General features: G+C 41.1%; 1 protein-coding gene across 1 annotated transcript in view; it reads right to left on the bottom strand.

Annotated features, from left to right (window-relative positions):
* LOC149467021 (claudin-15-like) overlaps positions 1–20,019 on the bottom strand; it is a 75,687-nt gene extending 55,668 nt beyond the window's left edge. The window contains exons 1-2 of the mRNA XM_089672355.1: positions 19,910–20,019; positions 16,392–16,634 (exon numbers count right to left, since the gene is read on the bottom strand). Of these exons, the coding sequence (XP_089528481.1) occupies positions 16,392–16,611 (220 nt within the window). The 5' untranslated portion in view covers positions 16,612–16,634; positions 19,910–20,019. The remainder of the gene's footprint in view (positions 1–16,391; positions 16,635–19,909) is intronic.
* Positions 20,020–24,564: the final 4,545 nt, after the last annotated feature.

Genomic DNA, 24,564 nt, shown 5'->3' with positions numbered 1-24,564 from the left:
TGATCCTGCTAGTAAAAGCTTTCCCTTCAACTTCTGCTCCTAGGATGACAACACTTTCTAAGAGTCTGCCTATTCAGAAGCAGCATTTTCATGCTAGGATGTACACATCTGCTGTGATGTACAAACTGGCATGCAGACCCTGAGTACCTGCATGTGCTTTATTTAAATAATAACTACCTTGCATGAGCTGACCATGTGGCTGCAAAGATACCTGCATCCACAATTAAGACTTTGAAGCTGTATTTTTCAAAATAAATATATTTTTAAACCAATGTTTTACATATATTTGTTAGGTTTTCTAAATAGATAGCACAGCAGAAGCCGTTTGCTTTCAGACTTCCTCACTCTGATTGAAACTTTGTATTATACAAAGCGGGAGGGAGGTGGAGAAGGCATTTTTAGGTAAAGCTTGCACTCACACTGGCAGTTTTAACTAAGCCTGGGCATGGTTCACCCCCTTGGTCCAGTTCGTTTGCATAGTATCAGTGCTCTGAACCGTGCCCAGAAATGGTTGTGTACCATACCTGGGACCACTTGGGAAAAATGGTCCTAGACACAGTTCACTTGTGGTCCAGTACAGTTCACTTCAATGTATGCGCAGACTGTACCAGAGCACAGGACTCTTCATAGATCACTGAGCACAGAAGCAGGGATTACTTTGGTTTAGTTGGTGATGTAAGTGAGCCTGGGAACACGTGTTTATAGCCCAGTGTGTGTAATGAGCAGACCAGTGGGTAGGGGGACAAATTAACCTGGGCACAGTTCAGTTGAACCGTGCCCAATGTGAGTGTATCATAAATTGGGGCTTGAGCTACTGAATTCTACGCACAACACAAACAGGCATTTTTCAGCATAGCAGGTAAGACTAGTTCAGACTAGTCCTAAAGACACATGAAAAGGGATAAAACAAAAAAAAATTAATGAATGATTTTTTTAGCCATTATCTTATTAAAGTGATACTAAAGCTTAGTTTTTTTAATTATTATATTAAAAAAGAGGTTTATATTTACCTGCTCTGTGCAATGGTTTTGCATAGAGCGCCCCATTATCGCTTCTTTAGTGGTCCCCACTTCTTCTCCCTGTGGATCTCCCCATGGTAAATGTGTGCTAAGAGGGGACTCATGTGGGCATATTCCCAAGCCAGGCTGTGTGTGTCCATAGACACACACAGCATGGTTCAGTCCTGCCTCTGCTCCCTTCTCACAGGATTTGACTGACAGCTGTCTGAGTCCCTGTAAGACCAGTGAAGGGAGAAAACCTGCTGCCAGGCACAGTGCTGGAATCGATCTGGAGGGTAAAATAAATGTTTAGAGGTGCGGGAGGGGGAACAGGTAGTTAAAAAAAAGTTTAAAACTTAGAAATGCTTTAAATAAAGAAAAAATAGAAAGCAAATATGCAGAACTGCTGTACATGCTCCATACATTAATATTAGAAAGTAATTTTGATATGACTTTCACTTTTATATGGGGTTCTATCTTCCATATTGTTATTCTTCCATATTTTGTATTAAATGTGTACATTTGTATACAAACCATCCAAGATTTCCTACTACAAGATGAATGTGCTCTCATGCCTAGGGTGGTCAGTTTGAAATAGGAAAGCATGGGGACTGGCAGAATCACCAGGTATTTCACAGAAAGGAAGAAATACAAAGAGAACTGGATACTTCCTAACACAAGTACATGGTACAGCAGACACAGATCAGGAATGTGAAATGTTGGAGTAACATTCTTTAAAAACAGAGATAGGATGAAATTAAGGTGCATAGCTCTCACTCAGAGGAGAAAAAGGAGTAGGGGTGAAAGGGCAATAAATCCCACAATAAAATAAATGAGGACCCCCCCCACCTTGAATCTGCTGCTGCCTACAATCCCTTCATTCAATGAATCTACCTCCTCCCCCATCCTCCATTGTGAGAGGAAGGGGAAGGCTCTAAAATGTAAACAATAGTAATGTCTATATCTGTGACCGCTGTAACTAGCCACTCCCCCTCCTGACCAGGATTTACTCCCCTTCCTGACCAAGCCATTTTTTGCGATACGACGTTGTGTTACTTTAACTGACAATTGCACGGTCATGCAACGCCGCACCCAGATGAAATTTACGCCCTTTTTCCCCACAAATAGAGATTTCTTTTGGTGGTATTTGTTCACCTGTGCGGTTTTTATTTTTGCGCTATTAAAAAAAATTTAAATTTTGAAAAAAAAACAATATTTTTCACTTTTTGCTATTAAACATATCTAGTAAAAATGAAAATCAAATTTCATCATAAATTTAGGCCAAAATGTATTCTGCTACATGTCTTTGCTAAAAACAAATCCCAATATGTATAAATTAATTGGTTTGCGTGAAAGTTATAGCGTTTGCAAATGGCGGTTTAGATACTGTAATTTTTTTTTTACTAGTAATGGCAGCGATCAGCGACTTATAGCAGGACTGCGGCAGGCATTCTTACACCAGGGGGAACTGACTTGGTGTCATTGACATCCCCAGTGACACCAATACAGTGATCAGTGCCAATTAAAAGCACCGACACTGTACTAATGGCACTGGGCAGGAAGGGGTTAACATCTGGGGTGCTCAAAACGTTAACTGTGTGCTGTGAGCTGTTTCACATTATGTGCTGTGTGTGTGCTTCACTCTAAGCACACTGCTTTGTATGGCTCTGCTATGCAGAGCCATACAAAGCAGTGTGCTGGAGCTGACGGGGGAGAGAACTGTATTGTTTACATACAGTTCTCTCCCCCTGTTGGTATTACCCGGAGATCATCGGGTGCCGGTGAGTAATCACCAGCCAGGACCTGGTGATTGACATCCAAGGCCATGAATGGCGCAGCGGGTAGGGTGTGCACTATCTACCCGGAACTGCAAAGTCACGTATATATACATGATTTTGCACACCCGTGCCGCCCTGTAACAGTATTTCTGCTATAGGGCGGACGGCAAGTGGCTAGTCATCACGGCGATCACAATTCACAAAGTTGCTCTGGTTGGCTCTGTGCATTTTACCTGCGATCTGAAATGTCCAATGGCAGCTTCTGGGCATTGTTTACATACCAGGTATGCACAAGTAGTAAACAAAGTGCCTGTTTTAAAATTGTGCTCTAGAAAAATATGTCCTCCACTCTACTGTTTATGAACATATGGCGGTAGTAAAGTGTTTAACCAATAGCCGCCCGGCCAATAGCCATTTGGCGGCCAGCAAAATGCTGTAGATTTCTGGGTGGACGCCATATGATGTCCTCCCGAGCATGCTCAGTTTTCGTGATTGCAGATCCATGCAGCTGCGCGATCTGTCACCGGCCGTGTACCTCGGACACGGCCGATGACAGATCTGAGTACCGGCAACCGTTGCCGGTACCATGTGACCTGCTGTGACCAATCACAGCAGGTCACATGACAGTTGTATACAATGGATGGCTTCATTCATGCCATCCATTGTATACTAGTGTCTAGCTGTGAATGGTCACAGCAATCACATGCACATGTCATGTGATTAGCTGTGGCCAAATCACAGCTAAGCACAAAAAAAAAAAACCCTGAATGAATCGATGTCATTCAGGTAAATGCTTGCTTGTAGCAAAGTAATTCTTTGCTATAAGCAAATTGTGTAAAAAAAAAAAACAAAATACTGATCACTTCCCCAAAGTAGTACAATGTTACTATGGTAACATTGTACTACTTTGGACATAGCGAAATATGAAAAAAAAATCTTAAAAAAAAGAAAAAGAAATTAATAAAAAATTAAAAATAATAAAAAATTAAAAAAAAATTAAAAAAATATATATATATTTTTTTTTTTTCATACTGTCACCAGTCAGTGTCCCTGATCACCATAATGCCAGTTATATGATGATGCTGTACTGCACTGGTGACAGTATGTAAAACAAAAATAGTGAAAATTATTTTTTTCATTTTCCGAAAAATTATGACAAAAAAATACAACTTCAAAAAACTCGCCATGCCTCTTATGAAGTACATTGGACTGTCTACTTTGCAAAAAGGGGTCATTTGGGGGATATCTGTACTGTTCTGACATTCTTGGACCTCAAGAAATCAGATTGGCCATCAGTACTTCAGGATTGATCAATATTCAGATCTATCCCATAGATTGTGAACTCTATAACTTTCCTACAAACTAAAAAATACATCCTAATTTGGGTTATTTTCACCGAAGACATGTAGCAGAATACATCTCGGCCTAAATTTATGAAGAACAATTATTTATTTGCAAACTTTTATAACAGAAACAAAGAAAAACGTGGGGTTTTTTTTCTAAATTTTTGGTCTTTTTTTGTTAATTTAGCAAAAAATAAAAACCCCAGCGGTGATTAAATACCACCAAATGAAAGCTCTAGTTGTGTGAAGAAAATGATAAACTTTTAGTTTGGGTACAGTGTTGTATGACCGCGCAATTGTCATTCAAAGTGTGAGAGCGCTGAAACCTGAAAAATGGAAGGGGGTAAAAGTGCCCGGTATGGAAATGGTTAAGGTAGAAAACACCAGACAGATGTTAAAATAAAGGCAGTAAGCTGCAACAGACAAACATATTGATTGCTGCATAGTGGAGTTCTGCTCTAAAGTCTGAGATAATAATGTCAGATATTATTTTTAATAGGTTGGCCCACTGGTAAAAAGAGCAGTAAAGTATTACTATTGTGTAGCACTGTAAAGCAGAGCCTATGTATGTGATAAGAAAATGTGGCTTCTCCCATGTAATTATACAATTAATGTGGTTGCCAAAGCTGAAGGTTTGTATCTTAACCACTTCAAGCCCGGACACTTTTACCCCCTTCCTATCCAGGCCAATTTTCAGCTTTCAGCGCTATCACACTTTGAATGACAATAGCGCGGTCATGCAACACTGTACCCATATGAATTTTTTAGCATTTTTTTTGAGGCAGATAAAACTTTATTTTGGTGGTATTTATTCACCACTGGGATTTTTTTTTTTTTTTTGCTATATAAATGAAAAGTCCAAAAATTTTGAAAAAAAGTGTTTCTTATAAAATTTTGCAAATAAATAATCGTTCTTCCTAAATCTTGGCCAAAATGTATTCAGCTATCTTTATAGTAAAAAAAAATAACCCAAATTAGTTTATAGCCAATTTCTTTTTACATTTTTATTTTTTTTTTATATTATTATTTATGTGGTTTTTTTTTACATACTGTCACCCTAGCAGTACAGTGTCACCATAGTGACACTGTACTACTTGTGGGGGGTGATGAATATTTTTTTTTCTTTACACTGATTGCTTTTACACCCATAAAGGCTGTAAAAGCAATACTTTCTCCTTCTCTCTGACTGCATTCTTGCAGCCATTGAGAAATACTGTGTGAGCTGTGAATAGCCTTGTACCATGTGACCTCTGTGATCATTCACAGATTTCACAAGTAGTAAGCAATTATGTCAGAAGTGACATCTTGCTTACTACTATTCATGTGATCACTGATTGGCCAATCAGTGATCACATGATCGGGACCTCACACAGAGTTCCAGAAGACACAGCAGGCACTGGGTCGTGGTGCTGCGCGCTCCCGGGGAGCACGCACAGGCTAAAAATGCGGGCATCATTTATGAACGGCAACCAGCTCCTGCACTGCTCCCATATGGCCGTTTATGTACATGGGCCAGACAGGAAGTGGTTAATGTGTACCCTGCACATTCTTATGTCAGCACCTCCCCAAATACTTTCCGGAGCCCAATCTCAATCCGGCTCTGTGCCCTGAGAGCAGCAGCGTTTCTCTCTCATCCTCCTCACTGGACTCAATGAGAGCAGAGGAACCATTGGCTCCTGCTGCTGTCAATTAAATCCACTGACAAGAGAGCAGGGGGCAGGGCTGAGCCACACTGTGTGTGTGTCAATGGACACAGAGTGTGGCTCTGCATCGAACCTGCACCTGTGCCACCAAAGGAAGCGGTATCCTATGGCAGCACACAAAAAAGTGGTGGAGCCCAGAATGCTGGCAGGGTATTCCAGAAGAGGAGGACCAGGGCTGATCTGAACAAAATCATTGCACAGAACAGGTAAGCATAACATGTTTTTTTTATTTTTTAAATAATAATAATACTTTTACAATCACTTTAACACAAAACAATGTTTTTTGTTTCTAATATAACATTTACACAAGAAAAAAAAAGTTCTGCAAGATTCCCCAACATCTTCCAACAAACAAAACAAGGGGAACTTTAGTCAGGTCACTTTGTAAAGTACTTTGGTATTGCAAATCTGTAGGTATGTAACCCATAGGTTATTTAGATTTGGCATAGTTCAGAGCGGAAAGCTGTATGTGTCACTTCTCCTTCAATTTTGGCATTTTCATAAACTTAATGGAAGTGAATGAACAAAAAACATTAACACACATTAGATAATCTGTTTAATGTATATCTAAGCTGAGATGTCCACAATAAAAAAAGAACAAAATTTGTAGACTTTCGGTATCAGGTTTAAAATAACCGCACCTGTCTTGATCGGTAAACTGTAATCCTCCTAATCTCTTAGAACAAGGAGGACAAAAAAGCAATTAATGTTTGACAGAATATTGATATGTAGTAGGAATGATCTAATCCCTGAGTAAACAGTCTCTGTCACAGTTTATTTTATTATCGGGTCACGTGACTTATAATGTCTGGAAATTGACCAAAGGTTCAGTAGAAGGATTAATTATCTAAGCCAGAGACAGTGACACACTGATACTGCACCCACACCACCATTTCTGTGAAACCAACCCATCCTCCTTCCTCATAATCACGTATAGTAGAATGACACATCACATTATGTGTTTAAAACCTGTTACACAATATTCAAAATTGTTTTTTTCAACAGTTGCCAAAATCTTCTTTGTAACAAAAACGGTAAAAAAATTGTAGAAGATGTATTCTGTTCCTTCCACGTCACATACATCTTTTATACTGTAGGAATGGTTAAATGGCCAATAAACTATAAAACATTGGTGGCTTAAACATACGAGTAGCTATTATTTTTTTCAACAATCCTACTCTTTTTTAGTTAATTAGAACACATCGGGGTTGATTTACTAAAGGCAAATAGACTGTAAACTTTTTAAAGTGCAGTTGCACTCTGCAAGAGCAGTTGCTCCAAAGCTTGCTAAATGAGCAGATGCTCTTCTGGCTTCCATCATCCAATCATGTGCAAGCACAAGTGCCTTTCTTCAATTTTCCTTGCACATGATTGAGTATTCCTTGCAAAGTGAATCTTCATCTCATTTACAAAGTTCTGGAGCAATTGCACTTGCAGAGTGCAACTGCACCTTATATGGTGCACAGTCTGTTTGCCTTTAGTAAATCAACCCAAATGTATTTGCTTCAAAGTGGTTGTAAGCCACAGACAGGAAATATGAACAAAGCATATCCTTCTACGGTGTTTACTTGTCTCAATCCGGAGCACTGAGTGTCAGTTCTGTCCACTGCCTCATTCCTCTGCTATCAGCATGAGTCACTTATGACGAGTTTTCCTGACACCAAGAGAAAAATAGTGACAGGGGAGGGACTATCAGAAGATTGATTGCTTTGCATAGATGTGACCTACTTTAGTTACCCTGTCCTTTCACTAGATATTCCCATAGGTGGAGTGTGAACTCTGTGAATTTTGACTTTAGTATTTACTGGGGTTAAGTGGCAACCCTGCCCAGGTAGAGTGGTACCATGCAATAGAAATTTAGAGGCATATACATAGCTTGGCGGGAAACAAGTAGGAGTAGTATCAATTACTGGAGAAATGGTCACCTGTATCCTCTATGGATGGATCAGTATTTAGTTACAAGGCTTTTACAATGGTGATTCCTCCTCAGGGGGTAGCTTGGTGGTGCAAGGGTGGAGTACTTTGCATGCTGGACTCTGGGACACTCCCCTTGTAGGTAAACCCACCCCTGTTGTTTATACTCCCTGTCATCTCTACTATGGACCTTTTCAAGCCTTAAAGCTGTCTTCCCTTCTGTGAAGCTGATCTATATTATACGCTCAGGAAGGGGGTGCAAGAGTATTTTGGGAAATGCTGCTTAGGCCTTGCATATGTCCCCTAAGTGAACAGTGCTGGGATCAGCTAACTACCCCTAGAGAATGTACTGATTATTTTAAATAATGAAACATCAAAGATATTATCGGATCAGCCAGTCCAAAACTCCTCCAATGACTGCTTGTAACCTGGTTATCAATGGGAAAATGAAACTGCTAAAAGGATGGTGGAAGGAATGGCCTAGGACAATGGTTTCCTGCAATAGACCTCAAGCACCCCCAACTGCCCTTGTTTGTTTCCCTTAGATAAAATAGCTGTCATTAATACCAAACCATTGAAATTGATTTAAAGCACCTATGCAAGGTTAAGGAAACCCTGAAAACATGATTGACTGTTGGGGGTACTTGAGGACTGAGGTTGGGAACCACTGGCCTACGATATAGAGCAGGGGTCTCCAAACTGCAGCCCAAGGGCTGGATTGGGCCATTTGCTAGCCTTTATCTGGCCCTTTGGGCACTATTCCTCCCAATGATATTATTATTATTATTATTATACAGTATTTATAAAGCGCCAATAGTTCGCTCAGCGCTGTACATTACAAAGGGGACAGAACATGTGACAGAACAATACCAATACAATGCAAAACATGAGGGGATCGAGGGCCCTGCTCTTTCAAGCTTACAATCTAGGAGGGAGGGGATGGTGGCACAGGAGGAGATAGCTGTGGGGGATGGAGTGGTAGGAAGAGTGGAGGAGGTCGGCAAGTTAGCAGGGGGCGGGGTAGGCTTCCCTGAAGAGATGGGTTTTCAGGGTGCGCCTAAAGGAGAGGAGAGTAGGTGATAATCTGATGGGTTGGGGCAGGGAGTTCCAGAGGATGGGTGACACCCTGGAGAAGTCCTGGAGGCGGGCATGGGAGGAGGAGACCAGGGAACTAGAGAGAAGGAGGTCTTGTGAGGAGCGGAGTGTGCGTGCTGGGCGGTACTTGGATATTAGGTCAGTGATGTAGTTCGGGGCAGTATGGTGGACAGCTTTGTATGTCAGCGTTAGGATTTTGAATTTGATCCGTTGCGCAATCGGAAGCCAGTGGAGGGATTGGCAGAGGGGGGTGGCGGAAACGGAGCGGTTGGAAAGGTGAATGAGTCTGGCAGCCGTATTCAGGATGGACTGAAGCGGGGATAGCCAGCGGCGAGGCAGGCCAGTGAGGAGGGAGTTGCAGTAGTCGAGTCGCGATATGATGAGGGAGTGGATGAGCTGACGATATGATATGACGCACTATTCCTCCCAATGATATGATGCACTATTCCTCCCAATGATGTGACGCACTATTCCTCCCAATGACACTTGATACCAATGATGGTGTACTACTCCTCCTCCTACTGACCACCAACCATGAGGTCATGTTCAAACTGATGCCTTGGACATTTTATACACCCTCTGACTACAATCTGGCCCCCTAAATTCTGAAGAACAACAAACTTGCCCTTTGAAAAATTTGGAGACCCCTGGTATACAGTACATATGGATGCATGCTCATGCGTGGAAGACACACAGGTGCATATATATAGATTGGACATATACTGTGTACTGAGTCTGTGTTGTGTCTGTATCCTTGCTAATATTCATGAAAGAAAGAACTTTCTTGAATGTTGCATTCTACATATCCTTTATCACGATATATACATAGACTCCTGTGCAATCGAAATAACTCTCCTCTCTTTTTCTGTGTTTCTGTTCAATTGAGCTGCTGCTTACACAAAACACATAATCCCTCTGATGAAGCCATGTGATTGACGTAACACGTAAGGGGTGGAGCTGATGATGTCAGGTGTATAGGACAGAATCGGCATTGTGTTTTTGAAGCCTGGCCCCACAGGCATAAATAGAGCCAGTGTATGTGTTTTATCTGTGGTGTGCCAGTTAAATGCACAGAGCCATGTGAGTGCAGTTTTTTTATTTTTAACAGAAATGTGCTATGAGGATGTATTTGTCTTTTGTTTAGGTTTACCCTTTACAAAAATAAAAAGTTGTGTAGTTTATATGTCCATATAAACTGGGAGTGAGGAAGAGGATCGCAGATACTGAGGACACAAAGGAGAAGTGTGGTATCCGATGGAGAGAGAGGATCAAGTGGACATATATATAGCCCCAAATGTACAGCGGAAGGTGCAGTTTGACCTATTATAATTTATAGGTCAAAAAAGAAGGTGAGCAGTTGGTGTGTGGGGTGGAGGACACAAGGGTGATCAATGAAAGTGCTCAAGAAAGAGTGATGTAATAAACTGTCACAGAATACATACACATTACAAAGACTTTCACAGAATATACATATACAGTAGCAGATAGCTTGTGTTAAAAGTATATAAAGTGTATCGCTATTACATGTGGAAATATCACATATATGGATGTTGATTTTTTTTTTTAGTTATATTGTTTAAATTTAGTTTTGGCTTATATAGCAGAAATTTTCCAGCATACAGGACTGTTATTTTTATAACACATGTTGGGAGCAGTGCTACGCTGATTGTGGAATAACATATCCTTTATTGTTAGTACACTTTATACTGTATATACTTCATATTAATAATTACAATGTTCACCTTAAATGAAAACTCCAACTTCGTTACTTAGGCTGGATACACACTGTCAGTTTTTCTTTTTTCATTCAGCCAGTGGACTGAAAAAGAAAACCAGACAGATTCCTGTATCCACACAAAGGATGTAGAGGCAGGAATCCCCCCAGCTGTGACATTGTATTCAGACAGCAGGGAATACACTGATCAGTGCTGCAGCAGGTTGGCTACAAGCTTCTGATCGAACAAAGTTTTCCAGCAGGCCTGTTTGACAGACATCGATCTAACAATCAGCTTCTGATGAACAGGGAGTCTACATACAGGACAAAATTTGTCTGGTCCCTGCTGAACCAGAGGGATTTCTATCCCTGTGTACCATTTTGAAAGGCATATCTATAAAGCAATAAATGTAGCTTTCATTGGTGGTGAATCAATTACTGACATTTAAAACATATGTACCAGGAAGATTCACTTGCAGTAAATGTTTGGTTAATGCCAGATTCATTACTTTATAAATATGCTCTGTATAATTGCTCAAGCTGTATAGTAATTTAAGTATAATAACAATTACCACAATCACTTTCTAAAATCAGATTACAGGACTCCTGGACAATATCCATCATTTTACTGCAATTGGATTTTAATAATCATTAGAAGACGGGCAGACTGACAACTCATTGGGCCCCCGGGCAATAGGAGATCATGGGGCCCCATGTGTCCCCACCCACACTCAAGCCACACCTACACAAAGCTCCACCTACATATTGCACTGCCTACATTACATGCATTTGTGGCAGCCATCCTCCACATATTGCATCCCAGCTGCACAGAAGGGCCCGTCAGAAAACTGCGGAAGCTGTTGCACCATCATGTTCAGGAATGAGCCAATGCCCAATTCTTGTCTGCAGCTTAGGCTTACAGAGATTCCCCTTGCCATTGCTGGGAAGCCACCAAAGACATGACAGGTTCAAAGGTGGGGGCCAACTGATAACCGGTCAGGTGCCCGTAGGCTTCTCAACCATGCCTCCAGGAATCTCTGTGAGCCTGATTATTTGGTTAATATAACTCAGCTGCATAGATGGGGCATTTAAATATCCACTGCAGCATAGCCTGCATGGAAGTTCCTGGCTTCCTTCTGTAGAAGCCAATGGGTACTTTCAGGCTTAAAGATGGACAATGTGCAGCAGCTATCTCTATGATGCAACCAGTGGCATTTTATGAAACCAGTGGGCCTGTGTATAAGATCATAACTTGGGCCCTAATACTAGATAAAAAAAAGTGTGGCTCACACAACGCGCTGCTACAAAAATTGGGTGTGGTTTTCAGAGGCTGTAGGTAGCACCTGCTGGCTACATAGTACAGTAAATATGCCTGGTGATTGAGAGGTTAAAGTGATTAAGGCTCAAGGTTTGTTACCTTCATGCATTCTATGTATGACAGCGAAAAACCTTCTGTGTGCAGCAGCCCCCCGCCAATACTTATCTGAGCTCCATCTTGATCCAGCTATGTGCACGAGAGCAGTGCCTGTCCCAGGTCTCTTCCTCCTTATTGGCTGAAAGTGCAGCGGGAGCCATTGGCTCCCACTACTGTCAGTCACAGCCATTGATCCAATGAGGGGAGAGCAGGAGGCAGGGCCGAGCCTTATCTATGTATGAATGGATGCGCAGACCAGCGGCTTGGGGGAGACCCAAGAAGAGGATTGAGGCTGCTGTGTGCAACATTACTGCACAGAGCAGGCAAGTATGACATGTACTGTATGTTATTTTAAAGAAAAAAAAATCTGCCTTTACAATAATTTTTAATTGCTTTGTTTGGGCATTCAGCTCCCACTCAGCTCCTTCCTTACAGGGTTGCCAGCTTCTCCACAACTTTCTTTTTTTTAACATGGAAACTTTACTGACAGAGTGCATTTTTTACTGAGATTCTGAATTATGACATAATTTCCTATTAGACATTAAAGAGGTGAAGAGTGGGGTGGAGGGATAGAGACAGAAGATGAGAGGGGGGAGGGGGAAGAGAGATAGGAATAGGAGGGAGGGAGAGATAGAGGGATGGGGGAGATGGAAAATTAGGAGAGAGATGGAGAAAGGGGAGGGGCAGAAGAAAGGGGGAGGGTGTTGAGAGAGGAGGGTAAGGAAGAGAGGAGGGGCGAGAGAGATAGGAGGGGTGACGGGTGAGAGGTGGATGAGAGAGAGAAAGGGGGATGATAGAGAGAGGAGGTTGAGAGAGGTGAGAGAGAGAAGGGGGAAGAGAGAGAGGTGGTGAGAGAGACAGGGGATGAGAGAGAGGGAAAGAGAGGAGGAAGAGAGAGAGGTGGTGAGAGAGACAGGGGAGGAAAGAGAAATGGAAAGAGAGGAGGATGAGTAAGAGGGGAAGGTGAGAGAGGGGGGAAAAAGAGAGGGGGGTGAGAGAGAGGGGCTAGTCATAGAGAGAGAGAGCAAGAGAGAGAGAGGAATGGTGGGATTGAGAGAAAGAGAGAGAAGGTGAGAGAGGGGAGGTGAAAGAGAGGGGGGTAAGAGAGAGGGAGGAGGTGTGAGAGAGAGGGGAGTGAGAGAGAGAAGGGGATGAGAAAGAGAGGGGGGTAAAAGAGAGGGGCGGTAAGAGAGAGAGGGGGTAAGAGAGAGGGGGAGAGAAAGAGGGGGGAGAGGGGAGTAAGAGAGAAGGGGGTAAGAGAGTGTTAGAGGGGGGGAGAGGGGGGTAAGAGAGAGAGAAAGAGAGAGAGGGGGTAAGGAGGGAGTAAGAGAGAGGGGAGTCAGAGAGAGAGGGGGCGAGAGAGAGAAAGAGAGAGAGAGAGGAATGGTGGGGATGAGAGAGAGAGAAGAGGTGAAAGAGAGGGGGAGGAAGAGAGAGAGGAGGAGAGAGGGTGGGTGGGTGAGAGGGGGGGTTGGAGAGACAGGGACTGAGAGAGCAAAAGAAAGGGGGATGAGAAAGGTGAGAGAGAGGGGGGGCAAGAGAGAGGGGGGTGAGAAAGAGGGGAATGGTGTGTGTGAGAATGAGAGAAAAAGACAGGGGCAAGAGAGAAGAGTGTGAAAGAGAGAGGGGGTGAGAGACAGGGGAGGATGAGAGAGAGAGGGGGAGGATGAGAGAGAGAGGGGGGAGAGAGAGAGGAGGGTGAGAGAGGGGGGCGAGAGAGAGAGATGGGAGAATAAGAGAGAGAGGGGAGGGTGAGAGAGAGGTGGGAGAGAGAGGGGGGATGAAAGATAGAGTGAGGGGGGAGAGACCTGGGAGGATGAGAGAGAGAGGGGGCAAGAGAGAGAGGGGGGTGATTGAGGGGGGGTGAGAGAGGGGGCAAGAGAGAGAGAGGGTGGATGAAAGATAGAGTGAGGGGGTGAGAGAGAGGGGGGAGGGCAAGAGAGAGGAGGGGTGTGATGGGGGAGAGAGGGACAGAGGTGAGAGAGAGAGAGGGATGGTGAGGGGGATGTTAAGTATGTCTGCTACTCAGAACTATGACCCCAGGTTGCTCTCACCTAGTCTCAGGCAGGATCTAGAGCTGCTGTGATAAATTTGCTGCCTCCATAGCACCTTTCACAGCACTGATCTATGGGGACTTACAGGAAGCTGCTGAGGAGAACACCCTGTACAGAGACCGATGTACAACTAATACTCTACAACAAGTAGAGGGGCAGTGACAGAGCCCCTCATCGGGCCCCCTACTGGCCCGGGCCCTCAAGCAGTCCCCTTGTGCCTGTATGTAAGAAGATTATTATGTATAAAGGCACACCCGGGAATTGCGTTGCTGCCTACACTTAGCCTGGTTGTGTAATTATAATAGACAACACTTTCAATCTTAGTTTAGCACTACCCCCTTAGGGGCTGCTGAGTTTTGGGTCCCCCTATGGTCCTGCACAGCCAGACAACACGCATTTTCTTCAGACCTTGCACACTGGAGACAGTAAACAGTCCTTGAGCTTGGTTTTTAGATTTTATTAAGGGTATTAAGAGCTCTCCAGCCCTCAGAGTGCACCATCTCAGACCCCAGATGAAATCTCATCCAGCTGCCTGATGGAATCCCTGAACAAGGGGGCCCAGAAACTGCCACTTTAAAATTAACAGTCCTGGGTGAGGAACTAGTTAGGTTTCCCACCACAATGCCCTCTCCCCCTATCTGACCCAGTAGGTGTGGGATTACTGACTCAGTCCTCTCCTGTAAGCCTGTGGGTTGGTGGCTGCTTTCAGGCCTTACGCTGGGCTGGCTCCTTCCCTTCTTCCCAAGCTGTCCTCTCTCAGGGGACGGTTGAGGCTGAGAAATCCTCCTTTCCAGCTACTGGCTGCAGGTAGGTCCCTCTCCTGGGCCCCCTCCCAAGTTCCACACTTAAGCCTTCACTCCTTCTTCCACCCGAAACAACTCAACCTTCTGAGCAGGCTCCATAATAATTAAAGGTTGCTTTGCACCATGCCAAGCCTCCTGATTGGGGATTGGCCAGAGTCCTCTGAATATGCAGATCAGCCCTTCCTCACCCCTGCCCACTGCCTTCTAGAAACTTCTCAAGTCTTTAGAGCAGGGGGAGGTATCAGGGAACTGATCTGCAGAGCCCTCAGCCCTGACCTGGCTGACTCATCACAGGCTGACTGATCCCAGGCTGCTACTCAGCCTCTGACTGAACACCTATGTAGCTCCCCCTAGCTAACTAGAGGGGCACTACATTGGCACTTAGTTTAAGCAATTACACTCACTATCTCTAAACGTGAAGCATGTAAGGATCTACTACATAGTTTTTTCTTACAACAATTATAGCTTTCCTGGATGGCTTTGTTTCTTTCCCCTGGAATAATTGAGTTTTATGAGTTCACATGAAAAAGAAATTTGGTAAATTGTAGGGAGCACAAGTGCTATAAAGTCATGAGGTTGTATAGGTACTAAGAAGGAATAGCAATGGAACCCTATGGTCCCTTAAACAAACTGCAGGTAAAAGTACTTTAGCATTTTTTGTTTTATAAACAATTTGTAATTGAATTGCAATGTGCCTCTGAACTTGGCAGCAATTTTGACTCCTTCAGGAAGAGTCAATTTCCTAGCTCAGCCCTCACCTTCCTTTCTTGCAAATCTTAGCCCTCACTTCTGCTGCTTAATTACTGTCTGTGCTGGTCAAGCTCCTACACCCCTCGCCTCACCATCCTAAATAACATTTTATGGGAAAAAATGAAGGGGAATACTATAGAGTGTCACTCACGTGAATCTGCTGGGGCTGCTGACATACATCCAAGTTGGTGGTGCCCTACAGCAGTCTCAGGGCTTTTGATGTCTACACATTGGAAGCTTTTACAAGTAAATAACATGGTTAAAATACATTTAATGCCCGTATAATTTTGAAATTGTTGTTGAAATGAATGGTCTGGTAACAGGGTCGATTTAAGTACAAGCAGTAAACTACTCATTAAAATACAGAATATTGCAATAAACATGGCATTGTTCCACCTTTTGCAAATCACTGACAATACTAATTGAAAAATGTGATCTATCAATTATACATGAAAACAATCTATTAAAACTGTAATTTACTGTATTTGACCTGAATTATAATCGGTTTTCTGATGCACAGGCAGATTTTTGATTGACTCGGAAACTATTGACAAAATTTCACCATAGTCCACACCAATCAATACAAGCTAAAGCAATCAAATGGAGAGTCTTTGGTTTGCACATCTTATTGAATTCAATCAGTTACGTTGCATTGAATGATCGATTATATGATCGTATCAATATATTCTTCTTTATGCAGGCCTTTCGTTTTAACTCAGTTTGACCACCTGGTTTATGTTATAGAATAATTCTAGCACAATTGCAGTAAAAGAATGCAGTAAACATTTATAATATTTCTGGTTTCAAGAAATAAAAACTACTTACTGGACAGACTGAAAAGTGACGAGAACCTCTTACACTGCACAGAGCCCACAGAGGTGCCCACACAGTTCATCCAGAGCCCTTCAAATATGGAGGTGGAAGTGATGATGTTAGTGGAAGCGCTGGAGGTTTTCCATTTAACGGATACTGTGGATACCAGGACACAGGTCATCCCTCCCAAACCAAGCAGCAAGGCACAGACCTGGAAGGGGGTGCTATTCATGATGAGCTGGATGTATCTTGTGCCTAAGTAAACACATAGACATCAGGATCCAATTATAAATTTGAGATATATTTCCACTGAAAAGACAGTTATCCATCTTAATCAATATGGAATACCAGCAAGAACAAGACATTTAAAATATTGCATTTTAATGTCTGATCAAATTGTAAACTAGTCTTTGGACAACAACTATGTAATCCTAACTCCAGAGAAACGTTGATTGTTTCCCTCATTGTAATTTTGCATTTATATGTTACATCCCCAATGTTTAAGTGTAATCCTGTTAAAACAATAAAAATATATTCACCATAAATAAATTAGCATTTTTCATGTTTGAGAGATTCCTGAAACTGTGGAGACCACCCAATGTTTGATTACTTGGCTGATAGGCAATTGTTTCCCAAAGATAAAATCTTCACAGAGTGTTTCATACATACACTATATACACTCACCGGTCACTTTATTAGGTACACCTTGCTAGTACTGGGTTGGACCCTCTTATGCCTTCAGAACTTGTACCATATTGACATGAGTTACTGTTGCTTTTCTATCATCTCAAACCAGTCTGCTCATTCTCCTCTGCCCCCCTGACATCAATAAGGCATTTTTGTCCACACAACTGCTGCTCAATGGATATTTTCTCTATTTTGGAAAACTCTCTGTAAGCCCTAGAGTTAGTTGTGTGTGAAAATCCCAGTAGATCGGCAGTTTTTGAAATACTCAGATCAGCACATCTGGCACAAACAACCATGCCAGGTTCAAAGTCTCTTAAATCCCCTTTCTTCCCCATTCTGATGCTCGATTTGAACTTCAGCAGGTCGTCTTTACCATGTCTAGATTCCTAAATGCATTGAGTTGCTGTCACATGATTGTTTGATTAGCAATTTGTGTTACTAAGCAATTGAACAGTACCTAATAAAGTGGCCAATGAGTGTATAACTTAAAGCAGAACTTCACTCTCTCAATCAAAACTGACTATTTTTAATCCTATGCTCCTAGCATTAGTAAAATTGATAGGAAAGTATATCATATTAACAAGTTTTAAACTTTTTTTTTAAATTTCCTCAGTTACTTCCTGGTTTCCATGCCTAGGTAAAAGATATCATACATCCCAGGAGTCTTCCCGAAGGGAGGAGGGGTTTTCCCAACTAAGCACATCCTCCTGCATGCATGCTTGAGCTAAAGGCAGATGGATTCCAGGAAGTAAATGCTACATGAATTATCTGCCCTTATTTAAGATGGCCACAGACAGAAATTCTAAGCGGGGTTTTCAAAGTGATTTCCCAAAAAAATTAAGCATGGAGACAAATATGGATGGGTGAGTTTGCATTAAATATTACAAATTAGTTAATAGTGTTTTTGGTTTGTGGTGCTCAGATGCATTGTAGCTCTGCTTTAAGTGTGCACATATATGGGTATAACTATTCAAGGAAAATGTTCAGTTTGGATTATTTGTGAACAATCACCTGTTGTCTAAAGGTTCAAGAGTACTTACAAACATAAGAAAACATCAATCCAATCCAACTGAAAGAGATGTCTCAAAAAATGGAAAAGGAAAAAAGGTAAAAAGGAAGAGAGAACAAGAAAGACTACTAAATGGTGTAGTATGGGAATTTTCCCTTTGGGAGAAGTTTATTGACTAATTGGTAATTCTGGTAGGATGATACTTACATTGGTAGCATCACTTTTATTATAAAGCCGATGCAAGACAGACTTAATGAATAATGATGAGCAAATCTGGCAATGTTCGGTTGGCTGCATATTTGCCAAACTCGTTGGGAACATAGTGCTGAAATCTATGGGAGTCAAATTTTATTTATTTTTATTTTTTTGGCCTTTATCAAGCATACTGTGCAAGCTTTTATTAGGGAAAAAAAAGGATAAATGGGTGCTGCTATGGGGATGTGTACAAAAGCAAAGTAAAGATTTTTAAAAATAGCTGTAACCTTTAAATAAGATGCTTTGGGGATGCCTTAAACCTGCACATGAAGTTGCACATGCAATAAGATGTAATAATTTTAAGGTACTATTGTATGTTTACCAACTGCAGGTAGGGATTTGTCATTTAATATTGAATCATTGCCACTAGATGACCAGTGATGTCACTTGAAGTGAGAGTTGCAACAGGGCAGCATCATCAGATTATGGGTTGTTGTGGCAGCAAATCAACATCATCAATTGGTGTTCATGATCATGATGATTGACATGGTCTGCATTGCTGGATGACATGATTGACATTGGAGTCTCACTTAGTGTGCACCTCCCAACCTGAACTATACCAGCCCACATCCCCTCATTATTGTGAGGGTACCTTGCAAGGGGGTTTGGCATCCCTACATACTGTGCCCGAAACAGATGTGAGAGAATGCGTGGGGGCTTTATCAGAATCTGGAAGCTCGACAGGGGCTCAAAGGTATCTAGTCCTTCAGTGTATTTACATAACGTTGTTAGTTATACACAGTAGCAGGAAAGCAGTAGAGACATTTTATCCACAAAAGTGGATGTTCATTTTGTAAAGTATATTTTAGTAAGTAAGGTGAACCTGTCTTTACCTTTACTTCAAATCCCATATAATGTGCAAGGGAAAGTTAAACAAACCTCAAAACTTCACTGCTATTTAATTTGAACCTCATTGTATTGTAGTGTTTTCAAAAATGTTCAGTTATCTTCAGCAGGCATGATGTCAACTGTATTCCTCTATATACCCCATACAGTATACATAAGCAAATAATATAAAGCGAAATTATTTTTTTACAACTTTAAGCTATTGAATATGTTCCTACTGGACAAATAGAAGAATTATTTTTTTGTCAGAGCAAATATAACTACATACTTGAATTTTGTCTATAGAACAGGATGGAACTTTCCAGAAATCTTTTAGAAAACGTCAGTACATAAGCAGTGTGGATCTCCGAGACAGGAAGCGGTGAAGCTTTGAGGGTCTTAAATCTTTTAGACTAACAACATGTCTAAAACTGTGACTCATTTGAACACTCTATGTACTCTGTATTTGTTCAGGATATAGATATGGATAAGTAGTACAACAAAAATGTATTTTTAAAATTATAATTATTCTGATGATTAAAATAAAAATAACCCTGCTAAATCAGAATATATATTGGAATCATTTTGCAACTGAAAAAACAACCTAGCCATTACCAAAAGATAAGGAGCCCAGTTCCATCCCTAACTGTAACTGGGAGATAAACATCTATTCCCCCATAGTTTTGTGATATCATCCCACTTTAAAAAAATACATTAAGCAGTGTAGATATATATAGATGAAAACTCTATTTACCGATTTCAGATTTAATATCCTTCCTTTCTGATGGCCCGAACAGGACTTTGCTACCATCCAACAGTTACACACTGTTGTACAAACTTTGGTTTACATCAGAGAGGCCCAGGGTTAAACATCAGAGACCTTGATGTCAGTTAACTTTACAGTTTCACTGCACAAATTACGTAGCCTGCACACACCACACATCTTTGTCACAACCATATTTAGCTTTCTTTAGGATATGTCTATCTGTCCTTTCCAGGTTCAAAAGATTTGAAAATATTTCTACTTTTAAATAGGAGTTGAGCTTAGGTTTCAGTGGTCATTAGCTAATATATATATATATATATATATATATATATATATATATATATATTAGCAAGTAGAAGTGTGTATAGAACTCATAAACTGACTTCTCTGATAACCTTTTCATATTTCCTTGGGCATCATCAACTTAATTGATATAACCCCTATGGCTCTTTATAGTGCCCCATGACCAATTGTAAGTTTAATGTACCTTGTCTATGCAGTAGATAGGCATAAAAAGACACTGGATCACAAAATCCATCTGTTTTGTGAGTTTGAAGCATACATAGGTGAAATATGCAAGAAGGAAATAAAACAAATAGCAAATGGCAACCTTTCTCATCACTGACAATTTTCACAATTTCCACCGTTTCTGTATACAGGGGAGGGAGAAAGAAAAGAAAAAGTCTCATATACTTTTTCCTCCACTCTACTACACTACTAAGCCAAACGATTGACAATTTGTAGTAGAAAACTCCCATGTTCCCTATGTAATAACTGCAAGAAACTAAAGAGGCCCCATCATTTCCAAGCATTTAGAGAAAGTGACAACTGTAAAATTCGTAGGTATTTAGAGGCCAAAACATTTGGTAAGAACCCTCTTAGGTTGACTTACTATAGGCAAATAGGCTGTTCACTTTGCATGGAAAGTTGCAATTGATTCCATACAGAGGAAAAAGACTTGAGGGTACTTATTTCAGATGATTGCAAAATGGACAGTGTGGCCATGTGGTAGGAAAAGCAAACAGAATTCTGAGATCATTAGAGGGGTCATCAGCAGGAGGAAGGAAGTCCTGATTCCCCTCTATAGATCTTTTGCTAGACCTCATTTAGAATACTGTGTCCAGTTCTGGAGACCTCACTTACAAAAACATAAAATAGAGCAATCCATGGGCAGGAAACAATAATGGTGAAAATGTCTGAGGGATAAACCATATCAGGAGAGACCATGGGAACTTAATATGTATAATCTGGAGGAAAGAAGGGAAAGGGGAGACATGATTGAAACCTTTAAATACATCAATGGCATGAATATGGATTAGGAGGAAAGTATTTTCCACTTGTATATAAAATATTATGGTGATGGGTAGAAACATCCAAATGGGAATCTGCCTTTGAAATATGCAAGACTTATGGAATGCCAAGGTCTGACTCTCACTAAGTTAAACCTTTGACTAAAATATAATGATTAGAAATATTACAAATCAGTTTGTTTTCCATCTATTGATTGCAAGTCTCCTCCAGGGAATGCATTCTTGCCACTTCAGGTCATTTGAAACATCCTATTAAATCAATACTAATTGGGCAATACATTGACCTCGGGACATATTGTTCATTAGAAGAGAGTTTTCAGAAGGTTTTTCTGAACCTGCCCATGGACATTAGATCTGACATTCTTTTGTATAGATCAATCCAATGTCTATGGAGTAGTGTACAACAGCCCCATACTGTATGTGCATATTGGGAACTAAGCAGATTAGAAAACATTGGCTGATCAATATTAATTTCCCCAAAACCAGGATTGTGTGTTTCCCTTTCCTCCTCCATAACACTTATCTGGAGCGCAAGTGAGCTACTGCCTTCTTAGAGGTTGAGATAGAAATGTTAAACTCTGTATATATTCTACATGTATTTCATTTTGTAAGGTTTGTCTCCTGCAGTCAACATTGTTAGAAATATACTAACTCTTCTGCCATGTACTCACATTCCTAAGACCCTGATAAGAAACTAGCCTGCCTATGTACTGCTTACAATTTTAATATTAATGTGATCCAGGTATTTGGAAGAATGCTGAGTTTAATTTTTTGTATCTGTTCCCTACTGCAGTAGTTATTGTTTTTGAACCACTGATCATTTTAGGATAGGAGTTGCCTCATTTTTAGAATTTCCAAGTCAAGGTGTGTAGTAATAATAAAAGCAGCTATTAAAATAGTATTGTAAATTGTAAAGTATATTGTATATGTAATGAACATGTAATTTATATATATTATACCGGTAATGTAAATAATTTCTGTAAACAGGTATTTGAATAATTTTTAATGGAGTTATGTTTAAATACAAAAATTTTAAAAATCATGCTTGCAATAACCTATGTGTCACTTAGGCACTATGGGTGTCACTAAAATTTGTTGTATGGATCTTTTTATATTTTAGGTGTCCATTCATACTGTTACATACCTTGCGCATGTTTCATTGTTCACTCAAAGCACAAGACATTTTCTTGTGCTATGGCCCATTCTAAAATGCATGCAATAGAAAACATACGAGTTGCCTTGCTGTGCATAGGTAGGAAAAAATAAGATGCATGTTTGTGTCATCTCACCAGTGACCGTACAAGTAGAAATCACTCATCTGGTTTAATAGCATTATTTCTTCGCTGGGCAAACCAGCTCTATGACTGCTAATTTACTGGTGGATACCTGGCATTGGCACGTTTAGTGTGGAAAGCCATCTGTAACTTGCTGTGGCTCCACCACCAGCGAAGGATACTGCGCATGCCCGGCTGAACTTCCAGTGGAATTTCCTAGTTGATCCAACTGGAAGTGGGAGCAGGTACCTACCAAAACTAGGTACCAACTCCCCCCCCCCCCCCCCCCAAAAAAAAAAATTATGAAAATGTTTGAAATTGTTAGAGGAGGGTGAGAGGAGAACATAAAGTGGAACTTTCCTTTTAGGGTGAAGTTCTGCTTTAAGTTTATAATAATGTATTCTGATAAGCTGCCAATTTATAACCAAAGACTCGTGGCAATGTTATGTATGTAGTTATGTAGCAATGTTAAAATATAATAATATATAGATTTAGAATTTTGCATGTTTTGACAAAAGGCCCCAGGAATCTAGTCTTGTGGGATTTAGATTGTGCCTAGGTTGTGGTGCCTATCATGCTGAGTGTCTCCTCCTTGGGTTATGGTACCTGGCTGGGAGGCCACTGGTGCTTGAATGGAGGTTGGCTCTCTCTGAAAGAACTGCTCCAGTCAACCAACACAGTCCATGCCAAACCAATTGTGCTGCTAGAGAAAACAAACATTTGGGAACTGCTTTTCTGTTCTATGGACCTTTTCTGTTTCTTTTAGTTTACTCCTGAAGGAAATACTTGTTTGTAGGACTAACATGGGTAAGAAACTCTTAAAGCTGAATTCCAGGCATGAAAACATTCATTTAAATGTATTCCTAAACAGCCACAAAGGATACAGAATAATTCTGTGTGCACCAAATGCCTTTACCAACCCAGTTATTACCTTGTGAAAGTAGCAGTTGCATCATCACTGGCACTGACATAGCCTGTGCAAAGGGCAAGAGCTGTGGGAGGGACCCAGCAGCACCCCCTACTACAGGCTGTCTGAAGAAAATGACAGGAGGGGGCGGAGACAAGACCACTCACCCTGCCCAAGTAGAGAGAAGCAGTGACTGGTCTTTATTACAGGATAATCGTGCACAGAGAAAGTTTTGCAGTTGATTACTGCACAGACCTGGAAGAAATAAACAAAGCACACCAAGACATATGAGTGTATTTGCTTATCCTGTAGTTCAGCTTTAAGCTAACATTGTCTGTGAACTTACTGCTGCATTGATATCTCCTATGTACTCTTGGATTGTTATGTTCAGATCCATGCCACTTCTCGTGCCATTTAATGCTAATGTCACAGTATATATGGAGTATTTACAACACAGATACAGTATATAGGGGTAGATTTACTAAAACTGGTACACACAAACTCTGGCGTAGCTCTTCAAACGAACAATCAGCTTCTAACTTCATCATGTCAATTAAGCTTTGTGAATAAAATCTGGAAGTTGATTGGTTTCTATGCACAGCTGCACCAGATTTAGCCATTTTTAATTTCAGTAAATAAATAAATACAAATATGTTGCTACTATTATGTGCTGTTTTTGTTGCATGAAGGGTTAACGTATAAGGATGCACTGTCCTAATATAGTAATCAATTTTCAGTGGACTGAACTTTTAACCGCAGATCATCAATTAGTGCTAGAAAGCCTGAGATAGGTTATTTAGCCATAAAGATCAATGGTCACCAAAATTACTAATTTATTATAATATGGTTGGGTGGCCTAAGTTATTCTGTTTTACAGGTTATGTGTAAGCAGGTTGACTGTAGTTAGATAGGTGCTGCCCCATATGGGAGGGAACGGGTTAATGCCTTTCCCGGTTGTTTGGTCTTTTGGCAGGATCCTTGGGTTCAACCCACTGCACCTGTGATACAAAAAAGAACAACGGGCCGAGTCTGGGGGGTTTGTCAGTGTGATTGCCTGACCCTGCTTCTGTGTTTAGTGGTCTTGCCCATTCTCCCAGTTCCCAGAGGAGAACTGCACCCAAGAGGAATCTGCCATCAAGATGCAGAGTCATC

The sequence above is a fragment of the Staurois parvus genome, unplaced genomic scaffold, assembly GCF_062004578.1.
Source record: "Staurois parvus isolate SC_StPar_1 unplaced genomic scaffold, SC_StPar_1.0 ptg000126l, whole genome shotgun sequence".
NCBI classification, from domain to species: Eukaryota; Metazoa; Chordata; class Amphibia; order Anura; family Ranidae; genus Staurois; species Staurois parvus.
The sequence above is the reverse complement of the archived record's forward strand: the minus strand, read 5'-3'. Positions and strand labels throughout refer to the sequence as shown.